We start from the raw sequence: 12,416 nt of genomic DNA, 5'->3' as shown, positions 1-12,416 counted from the left end.
AAAAGATCCTTTTCCTCTTTATGAAAAGTCACATAAAGATCAAATGTGTTGATAGAAGAAATGTCCTTCTTATGGTAATGAAGCAGAAGTAGTTTCACCCATTTTATGTTCAAAAGCTTACCTTAAGCATTTTCTCATCAAAAATGGTAGTAGTTGCGTAAGGCATAATGTAATTTTGAAGAGTTTTAGAACTCAATATGGTTTTGCCTTCCACTAGTTGCTTAGCTAGTTTCTTCAGGGCTCGTGCCCTTCTATGGATCTGAAAGAATATAAAAATTAATTGAACTTAATTGAAATATCCTAGTCCACTAAATATTTCAATATTAAAACCAGGGATTGCAGAGATTTATATCAATAGAGAAAAAGAAATAAGTGATATCAGTTTTCATGCTATCACGATCAGATAACTCAAACAGCACTTTAGGAGAACCAGTTACAACATTTCCTTTTACCTGAATATGCTTCATATTTTCAAAGAAGTCCATCTCTGGATCATGATAATCAGTCAGCTGGACCAAGTCATGAAACTCTGGATGTTCTGAAAATGTTTGAATCAACCTTGACAGTAATGATGTGTAATCCTGCTGAATGCACTAAAACCCCAAAGAAAATGTTGTAACTGGTTTACAGGGACATCTAACATTCTAAAATATATCACAGGCTCCACTTTTTGAACAGAAAAGAAAACTCTTTTTTTACAGCAGTCCATCTGAATTCTTCCCTTTCAAACTGCTAACCTAAGCTATTGTGACCATTTCTAAACACCAAATATTTATTATACCAAAACTAGACCTTAAAGAAGTAATGGAAGTAGATAATTTATACCATATCAGCAATAATAGTAATAGTAATTACTATTTATTTATATGAGGTGTATGGCTTTGAAGTCAGGCGCCGCCAAAAACCTCTAGAAAACCACGACTGGCATCACAGAATAACATGCATAGTTACTACAACAATGGACTTCCAGTGCCCCCATTATGCTAGACTCTGCACTTCCAGACTGGGACTGTAGAGCCACCTCTGAGCCCACAGATGAACTGCACAACAGTGTGTCTTCTTTGAACCCAAAGGACTACCATATAAAAGCAATAGTAATAGTAGTGCCTTAAACACATTACAGTTTTTAAAGTCTAGCTGTTCCTAGCCATTTTTTGCACCCAGGATAACATGTGCAAATGTCCCAAAGTGTACAGAATTTAACTGATTTAATATATTTGATATTTTGCCATATTCAGATCACCATGGATTCAGAGGAATGGGCAAGGAAAAGAGGGAGTCATGATGCAAACAGATAATGGAACATTTTTAGTCATAAAATATAAAAAGCATATATGTATCTACTGCAAGCCTTTAGTAATTCAAGGATAACTCATATTAACTCAAGCATAAATAACTACATAGAAGTCATGTTAAAAATAGAGCTGGGACAGAAAACACAGTAAAAAGTCCTCCCAAGGACTTTATTTACATAAAAGTGAGAATTACAAGATCTACAGGACACAGATTTTCAATTCATCCTGATTTTTGTAACACAAAGCCCAGGAGAGTTAGGCTCTTCACCTCAATCTTGCTCTTTAACCCTTTTCTCAAAGAATCCAGAAGTGTGTGCTGAATAATTTCCTTGAATTCATCCTCTGTGTGATCAAGTTCAGAAAATTTGTGAATAATGGCATTCAGGCAGAGGACAGCACTATCACTTAAAGCCATTTCCTCTAACTGCAAAAGAAATGGAACAGGACACATGAGATTATAATCCTATAAATTAGAGAAATAATTAAAAATGTGTACTAAAATAAACATAAACTAGATCCCCAATGATAGTTCAAAGCAGTTGTAATGAGATGAAAATTCCAAGTAATCTTCATTAGCAGCAAGCCATGACCACAAGTGCATAAGTTCACTGCAAACCTTTTACATGCTTCTTTTTCCCCAGAAAGAAAAGGGAATTTTTATTTTGCTATTTTATGGCTGGCAACCACTGGCCATAAACTTCTCACATTCTGGAATTCATGATAAGGGAACACATGTTTTCCACCTCACCATCTCCTACTGCAGTTCATTATTTCCCCCTCCCAGCCCCATGTGTTATGGGAAAGCCAAGTTGCACAGATAGAAGACAGAAGAGAGGAAGAAATGAGTAACAATCAAAATGTTTTGCAGGACCAGGCTCCTTTAAATTGCCTACATTGCCAACTATTTTGACTATTCCCACCTCCTACTGTAGTTCTCCACACTAGATCCTCTGAAGATCCCTTGGTCCTTAGAAATGCTTTTGGGGGCATGAAGATGCATCCACGCAGTTGTAGATACAACTTCTCTCAATATCATCATTGAATTGAGATGGCATTGCTTTCTAGAGGTGTTCAGAGAACCAAGTTTGAGAGATGGAATGTGATTTGGAGTGTGCATGGAACACCTTAAAACAGCTGCACTATTCTTTTGGTTTAAGAAGTTCCTGTATGTTGCCCAGAAGTCTTCCGAATCACATTTTCAAAGGCACAGTACAAATTTGTGAGGAACTGAATAAGAAAAATTTCTAAGTCAAAGTTAAACTACAGTTGGCGTCAACTTCATTCAGTTGGCTTGGCAAGAAACTGAAAGAATAGACTTTCAAGGACACCATAGTGCTGATAAGTAGATGTATTGTAGCAGGGTTAACAAAGTCATTACAAAAGAACCCAGTGGCTGCTATGTATCAAGTGAAAACCTGGTTTATTTTGGAATCAAGGTTATTTTATTGTATTATCAAGGTTAAAAGTCTTGTGCCTCTTTCACCTGTGTAATGACTAGAAGCCATTCTCTTTTAGGCAAAGCAAACAATTTCTACTTGTCTCTTTTTTTGTTAACACATTCATCTGTTGTTATCAGACCACATGAGATTTTACTCTCACAACTGGAGGTAGATGTGCAGACGGGGGAAAATGTGGAAATACTGGGTGTTTAAAAAACTTTATTAAATTACAAATATGATAAAAATATATAAAATGAATACACTTCTAAGAGCACAATCAGAAAGCAAGGGCAGATCTTTTCCATATAGATGGGACTTACCTGTATAGTGTAGAAACAGTTATGCATTACTGGAATGAAGTAGCTGACATCTATTTTGTTCATCCCTTTGATATGAGAAATGATGTCTTGGAATGCTGATAAACGGAGGTCAAAATTGATCTCATCAAGATGTTGTGGATTGAAAGCATTCAGCTAAGACAGACAAAATGTTTAATTGAGATTTAAATCAAACTGAATTAAAAACATTTAAGCAAATCAGGAAAACGGCTACATACCTTGACAGTATCTGTGATATATTTTAAATTACTTTCCAAATGTGATAATGTCTGTTAAAAAAGATTGAAAGTCATTAAAAGACAGAATTAATGAATAACATAACTTACAATTATTTCACACATTAATTTTTCCTAGGCTATTTTTATCTTTGTTGAAGATAAAAATGGTTAGAGCAGTATACGTTGTGACCAAAGGATAAATGTACATAGATCACACATGCTAGAATATGTACTGTATACTATATACACTTTCTTTTATATGGAATAACTAGCAAAACTAACTAGCAAAAAAAAAAAAAAAGTTAAGTGACCTTAAAATGCTTTTATACCATTACATCATATAAATTAAACCAATCAAAATAGAATATTTCTAAGTTATCCACTCTCAGTTATTTTCCATAGTAATATATCTAAATTTATGGAGCATTCCTTTATGAGATAATTTATCACCTTCACATTAGTTGTACTCTTATTATACCTCTCCATTTCACTTTTTAAGATGAGACATGACAACTAGAATGTTATATAAATCTATTAAATAAACCAACAACTAGAATTGCCAGTGCATTCAGTATGTAAATACTTTGTACCCTAACCACACCTTTGTGGCAATTTGACCCACTTTGCATTTGTTGTTCGGCAAACAACTGACTAGTCTATCTGGCAACCAATTATAATGCTCGGAGAAACCCTTTGTAGCATATCACCCTCTGCCAGGGATACAACAGATCATATGGCTCCCTATGGTACAGAGGCAAGGATAGGCAACGTGGTATCGTCTGTACATTTTGGACTTCAATTCCCATGATCAATGACAAGAGCTTGTGGGAAATGTAGTCCAAAACCTCTGGAAGACATCAAATTACCTATCTATGACCAGAGAATCTTAATGGAGGATGTCACAAAAGCCTCTTCCTCCAGCTACCCTTTTGTAAGACAAAAAGAAAAAAGAGGACAGAAAAGGATGATTCACCAAAAAATGACTATAAAAGCATCAAGACTAGCATCTAACTGTGGAACAAACCTACTGAAGTCACTGAATCATAGTGGGATGAGAATACTTTTTTTAAAAAAGTAGGCAGTTATATAATACCTCAAAAACCACACAGAGTGCCTGACGAGACAATTTGTTTTGAATAACAGAAAACAATTTTGCCAGAGGTTTAAGGAAGCTTGCTGGAGTTAAGCAATGTTTCAGTAGATTTTGCACTGTCTCCAGGATGTCAATCTCTGTATCCTGAAAGAAAGAGATTGTCAGTATGTCAGGTCAGGTAACAGACAGAGCAAAGATTACAGAAATGTTATTTTATTGTTTAGGGTATAACAGAATCTTGAAAGCCTGCCAGAATATCCCTGTGCCACCTCTTATACCAAAAAGACTCAAGAGAGGATAAACTTGAGTTTCTGTCTCATGCCTTCTCCTTTCACAGGCTGAATTGTCTCTTATTTTGCCTTATCTATTCCTGCATATCTTCTTCAAAGATATCCATGCATTCCTCTACACAAATACACTGCAAAGGACTTCAATTGACTAGTTTACTGAAAGTAGCTTTATGTACTCTTCTGTGAATTTCAGAGATACCAAGTAAGTTTTGGTTGAAAAAAGTGCAGCAGTCAATGAAAATGTGCCCCCACAAAAAGAAGTATCTATCGATATGTCTAAATATTGAAGCTCCATCAAACTGTCAAAAAACAGTAAAAATATTTTCAACATTATCTTGTAAATAAAGTTAGTGCTTCTTTTTGGAGCTAATCAAGCAGGATGCTCCTAGTGGTGGAGTTTATTGGCAGAAGGGAAAAAAGTCATCAAGTCTCCAATACAAAATTCATTCTATTCCTTTTTATTATCATGTTAATCATGTGACATTCCTGAATACATCGTTTTCTTGTATGTATGTTCACAATAAAAACAAAGTAAGAACTTCCCAAAAAAGGGTCAATGATATTTCAAGACAAAAAAAGTGAACTGAAATTCTTGATCAAGTTTGTGTCATGGTCTGAATTTTAAATCAAGCACACAATTTAAAAGATCAAGTTAATGAACAAAAAGTCATTTCTGGACTTCTTCACTTCTCAATAATTTTATTCAATAAGATGAAATAAGGTTCTGGGGAAAACAACTGTAACTTTTTTTGCAACTTTTAGGGAAAGTATTTTAAAAAGGAAGAAAAAGGAGTATGGAAAGCAGGATCAATTTGGGAGGCTCCACATTTTCCCAATATGCTTATGCAAGCACTACTATGTTGATCACTGCGAACATTTATGACAAATTAGTGTGAGTTGGTCATCTATGAAGGCCAATATGAAGATGGTCTTTTCTTATGCCAAGATTAGATTTTAGTTTGCTCCCATTTTCCATATAACTCAGGCAGGAGTGCTTCAGCAAAGCACACCTCAATGGATCTCTTTCATGAAGCCCTGGTTCTGTTTAGAAAATTGTATTTATGCTTCCAAAGATGATGTCTGCAGAAGAAAATGGGGATCTAAGAAATGAATTACAATAAATCTACAAGATGTTCAAGAGGGCATTCTGCCCTCTACATTTATATTTACAGAATCCCTATTTTATAACACAAAAGTTCATTACTTAAATACACAGATCAGTATATAACGCATTAGATTCATTCTGAATCTAACTGAAGTGGCTATGACCCAGGCTTCCATATTCTTCGCTCTGCTCCATCCACTATTTTTCATATCCTGCTGAGTTCCACTCTCTGCTGTGGCTTATATATATATAGCCTGGTTCCTTCAGTGTCAGCTTGAATGCATGTATAGTCAGCCCACAGTGCAAAAACTTTTAAAATGTCATCAAAAAAGTAATCTAACCTGAAAGAAAATATTACTCTCCATAACTTCATTCTAAACCTACCTGAGTAATGTTGCTCTGGTGAAGGAAAGGGAGCAGGAGGCCAATCAGAATAGAACTCTGGCTCTTATCCTTTATAAACTTGCTAATCCTACATAGAACAGAAAACAAAAGTAATCACATACAATTATGTTATAATACCATGTAATGTTTCAGTTGTCTAAATTAGAAGCCAAGGCTGTATAAGAATATTTTTTAATATGTACCCTTGAAAAGTTTTGATGTTCTGCTTACAAAGAGCATGTTATTGCATTATCAGAAACAGCAGAAGATGCAAAGGAGACAGAAAAGAAATTTTTTTGCATCTGTTCTGAGTGAAAATGGAAGAACTGACAAAGTCATCTGATTTCTTGCCTTCTGAGAGATTAGGAAGTGTTAACCCTCACCTCTACTACCTTCTATTAGCCCCATTCCCACCAAAGAAAAAGGGCTGTTCCCTCTCTACCACTTCTACAGCATTAAGGAATCTCTTGTAAATATGTAGTATTAGAAAGGGTAAGAAACCACTTACTTTGAAAGAATGTTGAGTTCTTTACTGAGTTGTGCATTATACTTTTTTTTCTTTATCTTATCTACGCTGATCATAGTTTTGTTGAGATACTGAAGAATTGAAGGGACATGGGGGAGAACTAGCCTTGTACCCATACTAGGAACATCTAAAATGAAGACAGTAGAATATGGTAAGTAAAATGAAAAACCAGGTCAGTTTTTTTCCGAATAGAAAAAACCAAATAAATCTTTATCAAACAGCCTAGAAAGAGAGGCTTATGATTATTTATTTAAAAAAATAAATATCCATGTTTCAACTTTGGTATTATTATTTTGATTTGTTATACACCATGATGATGATGATACCTTGGTATCAGTATAAACTTATTATACCTGCTTATAGTGTTTGTAGAAACAAAGGTATCTTTTAAAAAGATTAAAACCCAGAAATCTTGCAAGACAACCAAAATCCTGCATAAGCTCCATTTCTGAGTCATTTTAATTTTTTTGTTACCTCTGCTATCAAAAAGATCATGTAGTTGCACCGAATTCTGAAAAGGTGGCTGACTTCTAGTATAAGGCTTAAAAGCTGGCAACTGTGACTACTTTTTCAATCTGTGCCTCATTCTGAAGGGAAATCTGTATTAGGCAAGTCTTCTAAAGAGATCATTCCAAAAGGCGGGTAAATAGGCCTTACTTGTAATCACCACACTTCTGACTTCAGATTGCAGGAAGGCATGTGAAGCTGCTTCAGTGCAAAGGCTGTGTATTGTGGGCCTTTAAGTATCCTAAGCCAAGACCATGAAATATCTTCCATTTTGTTTACATATTCTGTAAACAACCTTTGATTAGAAGTATATACCTTATATATACATCTCTAAAGCTCAAATATAATACACTCAAATCATTTTCATTTACAATTTAACTCTCTGTCCTACCATCATCTGAACCTCCTTGCCTTTTGTAAGTTGCTTTTCACTAAGCGTTTGAGCTCAACGGTGGATGGACTGCAATTGTATAGACAGTTTTAATATTGGCTTTATTCTATATATTTCCTTGTTTTTGTAAACTACCTTGTGTCTTATGAAAATGGGCAATATTGTAATAAAAACAAACAGTGTCATCCAATCAAAACCTAACCATTCGTACCTCCCACTATTTCTTCAACTTCAATAAAGATGCAGTCAGTCACTGTCAAGCTGCTTAACTGGTCCTTAGGCTCAAAGTCAGGAGTATTGAGGAGGCTGTCAACCACATCCATCACAATAACAGCTGTTCCCTCTCCCAGACTCTTGGCTGAGAGCACAGCAAATAAATTTGATAATATATCGTATTCTGGATGCCCTGGCTTCTGCTTAGCCAGCAAAGGGAAATACCTAAAAGCAAAGTGAAATGGGGGTGGGGGGGAGGATTTTAAGAAATAAATTATATGGGATCCAAAACTGAAAAACAAGGACAAGTTTTTCATTCTTCCGGTGGACATCTTACAGAAACTGCTTCAACTTCTTTTAGTATAAAAATATGCACAAACATTTCCAGATATTAACAGTGAAGAAAAGCATGAAATCCCCTGAATGGCTGCTACCTAATAATTCCAGACTATTACTGGAGATCAGGAACAGACTATTCTATAACATACACACTAGCCTTGGAGATTAAATATAGTTGAGATGAAGTGCGATTCTATCTGTAGGATAAAAGCACCTGGAAAGATCAACAGATAGAACTCCTGCGGTAATAAGACGTGGTTCATACACTGTATTAAGAGATAATTAAATAATCACATTATTTAGTTTTGTCTTTCTTGTATTGTAAATCATGGTTTGGGTGTAATGCAAGAAATCACTTGATTTAAAAAGGGTTGGATTGGGAAAGGAGAAACTCTGGTAACTGTGAGCCACTTCTTTAAGCTTCTTTGAATCACAAGTTTACAGTTTAATCTTGCTGACAGCTCCACGGAAAGAAAAACAGGGAGAAGAAGAGAACAAAAGGACACTATATTTTGGCAAGACACAAATTTTTGCAATATATGATTCTAACCCTTTTTTGCCTGGTCCCAATATTACAATTATTTATACTTACTGCTATGTTTGTACATAAAGCTCACAGGCAGCCAACTATGGCCCTCCATTTGTGACTGACATACAATTTCTATCAGCCCAATCAGCAATGTGAATTATAAGAGATAACAGGGGTTTCAGTCGGTGAATACTGCAGATTGCAGAGAGTTCTAAAACTCCTTGCACAGCAATAAAGCTACTGGGTTTAAAGCATTTAAATAATGTAGATAGCAAAGTCTATAAAAATTGTTGTTTTTTGCTAAAAAATAAATAGATTACCTGGGGTTTTTGCTCCAGATATGAATAATTTTGAATAAAGGAGTAGGAGAATATTGGCTCTCAGAAGCCAGCCTGGTGATCTGAGAGAACAAATCAAGATACGTTAATAAGTATATCTCAGTACAGCTATTTAGAATGGAAGAATCAAGACTATTTGCATCTGAAAGAACCTTTAACTATCTGAGCTCACATGCTGCACTATGCCAGTGGTTTGTTTCATCTTGACTTAGCGCAGTGTGAATCCAGTATGACGTCAACCACTGTTTGCTGTGATGTCTTTCGCATCAGAAGAGCAAGAGCTGCCTCCACTGATGTCAAGTGCAAAAATACCTTTGAGGAGACCAACCAAGCATGTTACCATCAGGGGTTGCCTACAATTCACCAAGCGAGAGGGGCCTGCTGTTAATTTTAAAGAATAGTCTCTAAGTCCCAGGACACCGGCTCCAGAGAGAAGAGGGTATCACATACCATCTCTCTGCTACACTACAGGACACTTCTTTCTAGACTGAGCTAACCAGAAGAACAGAAACTTCCTGTTATGTTTGAATATTATACAATATTACATAAATATTATAAATATTATACTATAAATAGTTTATTTCACTTTTGTTGGTGAAAGTTAGCCTGATTTAAGCGGAAGAAGTTGCATTTATGAACTGCAGATCCATTTCTACTCCACTGTGGCTCTGCCAGTAGCTTCACCTATTATGGAGGCCAGTGGTACAACTGAAAATAAGGGTGGGGGGAACCCTGAATGCAGTGCCCTTTGCCCAGTAAATGAGATGTGAACTCTAGCTAACTTAAGGATACACATATTTCATCTAAAGGACACTGTTCTGTAATTCTTACATTTCTCAGCTGCAAATCTGCAGTTGTATTTACTGAGGTGATCTATGTCAGAGTGATTTAAAGTCAGCCAATATTTATTTATTTATTTATTTATTTATTTATTTATTTATTTATTCAATTTATATGGATACATATCTCAAGTAAATTACTCTGGGCAGAAAATAATGTTAAAAATATAAAAACAGAAAAACAAAACAAGACACCTAAAATAACAGCCGGGATAAAAACAGCTCCATTAATAACAATTAACGTAGCCAATGCATGGGCTCAACCTCACTTCCTGACCTCCAGGCCCGGTGATAGATTGGTAATGTTTAGAGTACAATAAAAGCTACTGAAAATGTACTGTAATTAGATTTAGAAACACTTGGACCATCTAAGGGGGACATAACAAAGTGAGATGTTTTATTTTAAGGTACTCTCTTCCTTTTGCCCCAAATTCTGCTCCCACCCCCCCAAGAATAAGGCACTTGCACAGTTTGTACTAGGCAACCTTGGGAATCACCTACTGAAAGGAGCAGCCTTACCTGGGGCCACACCACTGCACAGAACACAGCATCAATCTCTTCCACACTAAAGCTGTACTTTTCAAAGTCAGAGAAAAAGTCTGCTACAAGCTTAAGTCCAAGGCGCCTTAAGTTTTTCAGCTGGTTGATAAATCTGAGTTGAATCTGTAAAAAAACCTGTGATGATTCCTTCTTTCCTTAAGCAAAACATTTTCAGAAAATTGCATTTTTTTTATTCATGCATGGGGCCAAAATATTTTAAAGATTAGTTATCAGACATTAGCACGCACTATCCACATGTTGTAACTACTCAAATGGGATAATACTTTGAGAAGGAGCTTTTTAGACATCTCACTAGTCACACCTTATGTAACTGCATATGATTTTTTCCCCCATAACCTTCTCACTATGGAAACTATAACCTCTATAATATTTGATCTCTTAGCAGAGGTAGTCAACACGAATTTGGTTAAGAATTTGCATAGCAGTGAAAGAAAAAGTAAGCACCATAACCACAAAAACATTTATCAGAAATGCAAACTATAGGAAATCGTAAGGCTGTAAGTTCATTTTTAACTATACGAAGTCAAAGTTTAACACAAATGGGAATATTTGTCTGTAATGTATGACTAATATGTTCAGAAAACTACCAAGTATAAATAGGGCTCTCACAGACTTTAAGTGGCTTTTAGCTCCTCAAGAGATAACGAAATGCTAAATTAGATTTAACAAATGACAATGGTGAAAGAACTTTTTGGGTTACTGAATTACAGTTTTTCATTTCAGAGTTACTGAGTAACTTTATGCAAAAGGACTCCAGGAATTCTCTTGCCAAAAAGATCAGCTTTCTCCAAGTTTAACCAGCTGCCTGACTCACTCACATAGGACATTATGTCCAGTCAGAGCCTGAAAGAACTTTTGGGAATTGAACAATATAACTTTTGCCACATCTAATGATTAGAAGTATTGCTCTATGCTGCCCTATGACTATAATAAAGATTTGATTTGATTTGATATTGCTGTAGCAGGGACAAGCACCTCGAACATGATGGGTTCCGTACTCTACCATGAACTGCACTGTCTCCCAACAGAAGTGTCTCACACATTGTTGTGGTGACACAATAAAACGGAAGAGCACTATCAAGACAATGTAATTAAATTTGACAAGCAAATTTAGTTTACTGTTATGTAGCGCTGAAGCAGTACAGTTCATCATGCCCAGCATGACTGTCCCTGCCAAGAGTATACAGGATTGTAACAGGAGGTTGCTAATGCTGATATTATGAATGATTTTTTAACCGATACTCTAAATCTAAAAAGAAATACACACTGCAATTTTGTGTTTTAAATTTAGGAACTAAACCAAAATGTTTAATTTTGTAAAATAACTGAAATGCATCCTTGCAAGTCAGAGCTCATGCTAATTTTCAGGAAGCATTTATCTTTATTACTTTAATTCAAGCACACTAAATAAGAAAGATTACCAAATTAGCTTACTAGCATTCCTGTGTTAATTAACCACACTTCAAGTTTTTTTTTTTTTTACTCTCACAGGCCAGCTTAAATATGCAGCAGCTCTCACCTTTTCTCTTTGCTGAAGAATGTGGGATATTGTTGCTATCATGCAAAGTAAAATCTGTAAAATCTCAGGCAGGTCCTGGCTGATCAGATGCCCCATGTTTTTTAGTACTACTTCCAAGCTGTTGAAAAGACTATGCTGACGGCCTAAAGGTAGGACTCTCGATAAATCCAAATCTTGCACTGCTTGAAGCACTGCAGACTGGCAATGTCCTTTAAAACAGAGAGAAAATGTAAAAGGGGGAAGAAGAGAATAATGAATGAATAATGAATGAATAATGAATGAATAATGAACACTCTATAGCAGTGTTTCTCAACCTTGGCAATTTGAAGGCGTGTGGACCAACTCCCAGAATTCCCCAGCCAGCCATGCTGGCTGGGGAATTCTGGGACTTGGTCCACACCCCTTCAAGTTGCCAAGGTTGAGAAACACTGTCCTACAGAGATGAGGATACTGTTCAATGTTTCATATGTGTAAATCTAGATTCAAGATTTG

At 35.8% G+C, this 12,416-nt stretch overlaps 1 protein-coding gene across 1 annotated transcript in view; it reads right to left on the bottom strand.

The window, feature by feature from the left end:
- Nucleotides 1-12,416, bottom strand: part of UTP20 (UTP20 small subunit processome component) — a 79,941-nt gene that overhangs the window by 23,340 nt on the left and 44,185 nt on the right. The window contains exons 27-38 of the mRNA XM_088141923.1: nt 11,925-12,133; nt 10,364-10,507; nt 8,988-9,067; nt 7,798-8,024; nt 6,671-6,815; nt 6,163-6,250; nt 4,384-4,527; nt 3,291-3,341; nt 3,055-3,207; nt 1,564-1,719; nt 453-593; nt 122-259 (exon numbers count right to left, since the gene is read on the bottom strand). Of these exons, the coding sequence (XP_087998049.1) occupies nt 122-259; nt 453-593; nt 1,564-1,719; nt 3,055-3,207; nt 3,291-3,341; nt 4,384-4,527; nt 6,163-6,250; nt 6,671-6,815; nt 7,798-8,024; nt 8,988-9,067; nt 10,364-10,507; nt 11,925-12,133 (1,676 nt within the window). The remainder of the gene's footprint in view (nt 1-121; nt 260-452; nt 594-1,563; nt 1,720-3,054; nt 3,208-3,290; nt 3,342-4,383; nt 4,528-6,162; nt 6,251-6,670; nt 6,816-7,797; nt 8,025-8,987; nt 9,068-10,363; nt 10,508-11,924; nt 12,134-12,416) is intronic.

Source organism: Python bivittatus, unplaced genomic scaffold, assembly GCF_059951505.1.
Source record: "Python bivittatus isolate LINGU-HERP-01145 unplaced genomic scaffold, Pbiv_v1 ctg000330_np1212, whole genome shotgun sequence".
In the NCBI taxonomy this organism is placed as follows: Eukaryota; Metazoa; Chordata; class Lepidosauria; order Squamata; family Pythonidae; genus Python; species Python bivittatus.
The sequence above is the reverse complement of the archived record's forward strand: the minus strand, read 5'-3'. Positions and strand labels throughout refer to the sequence as shown.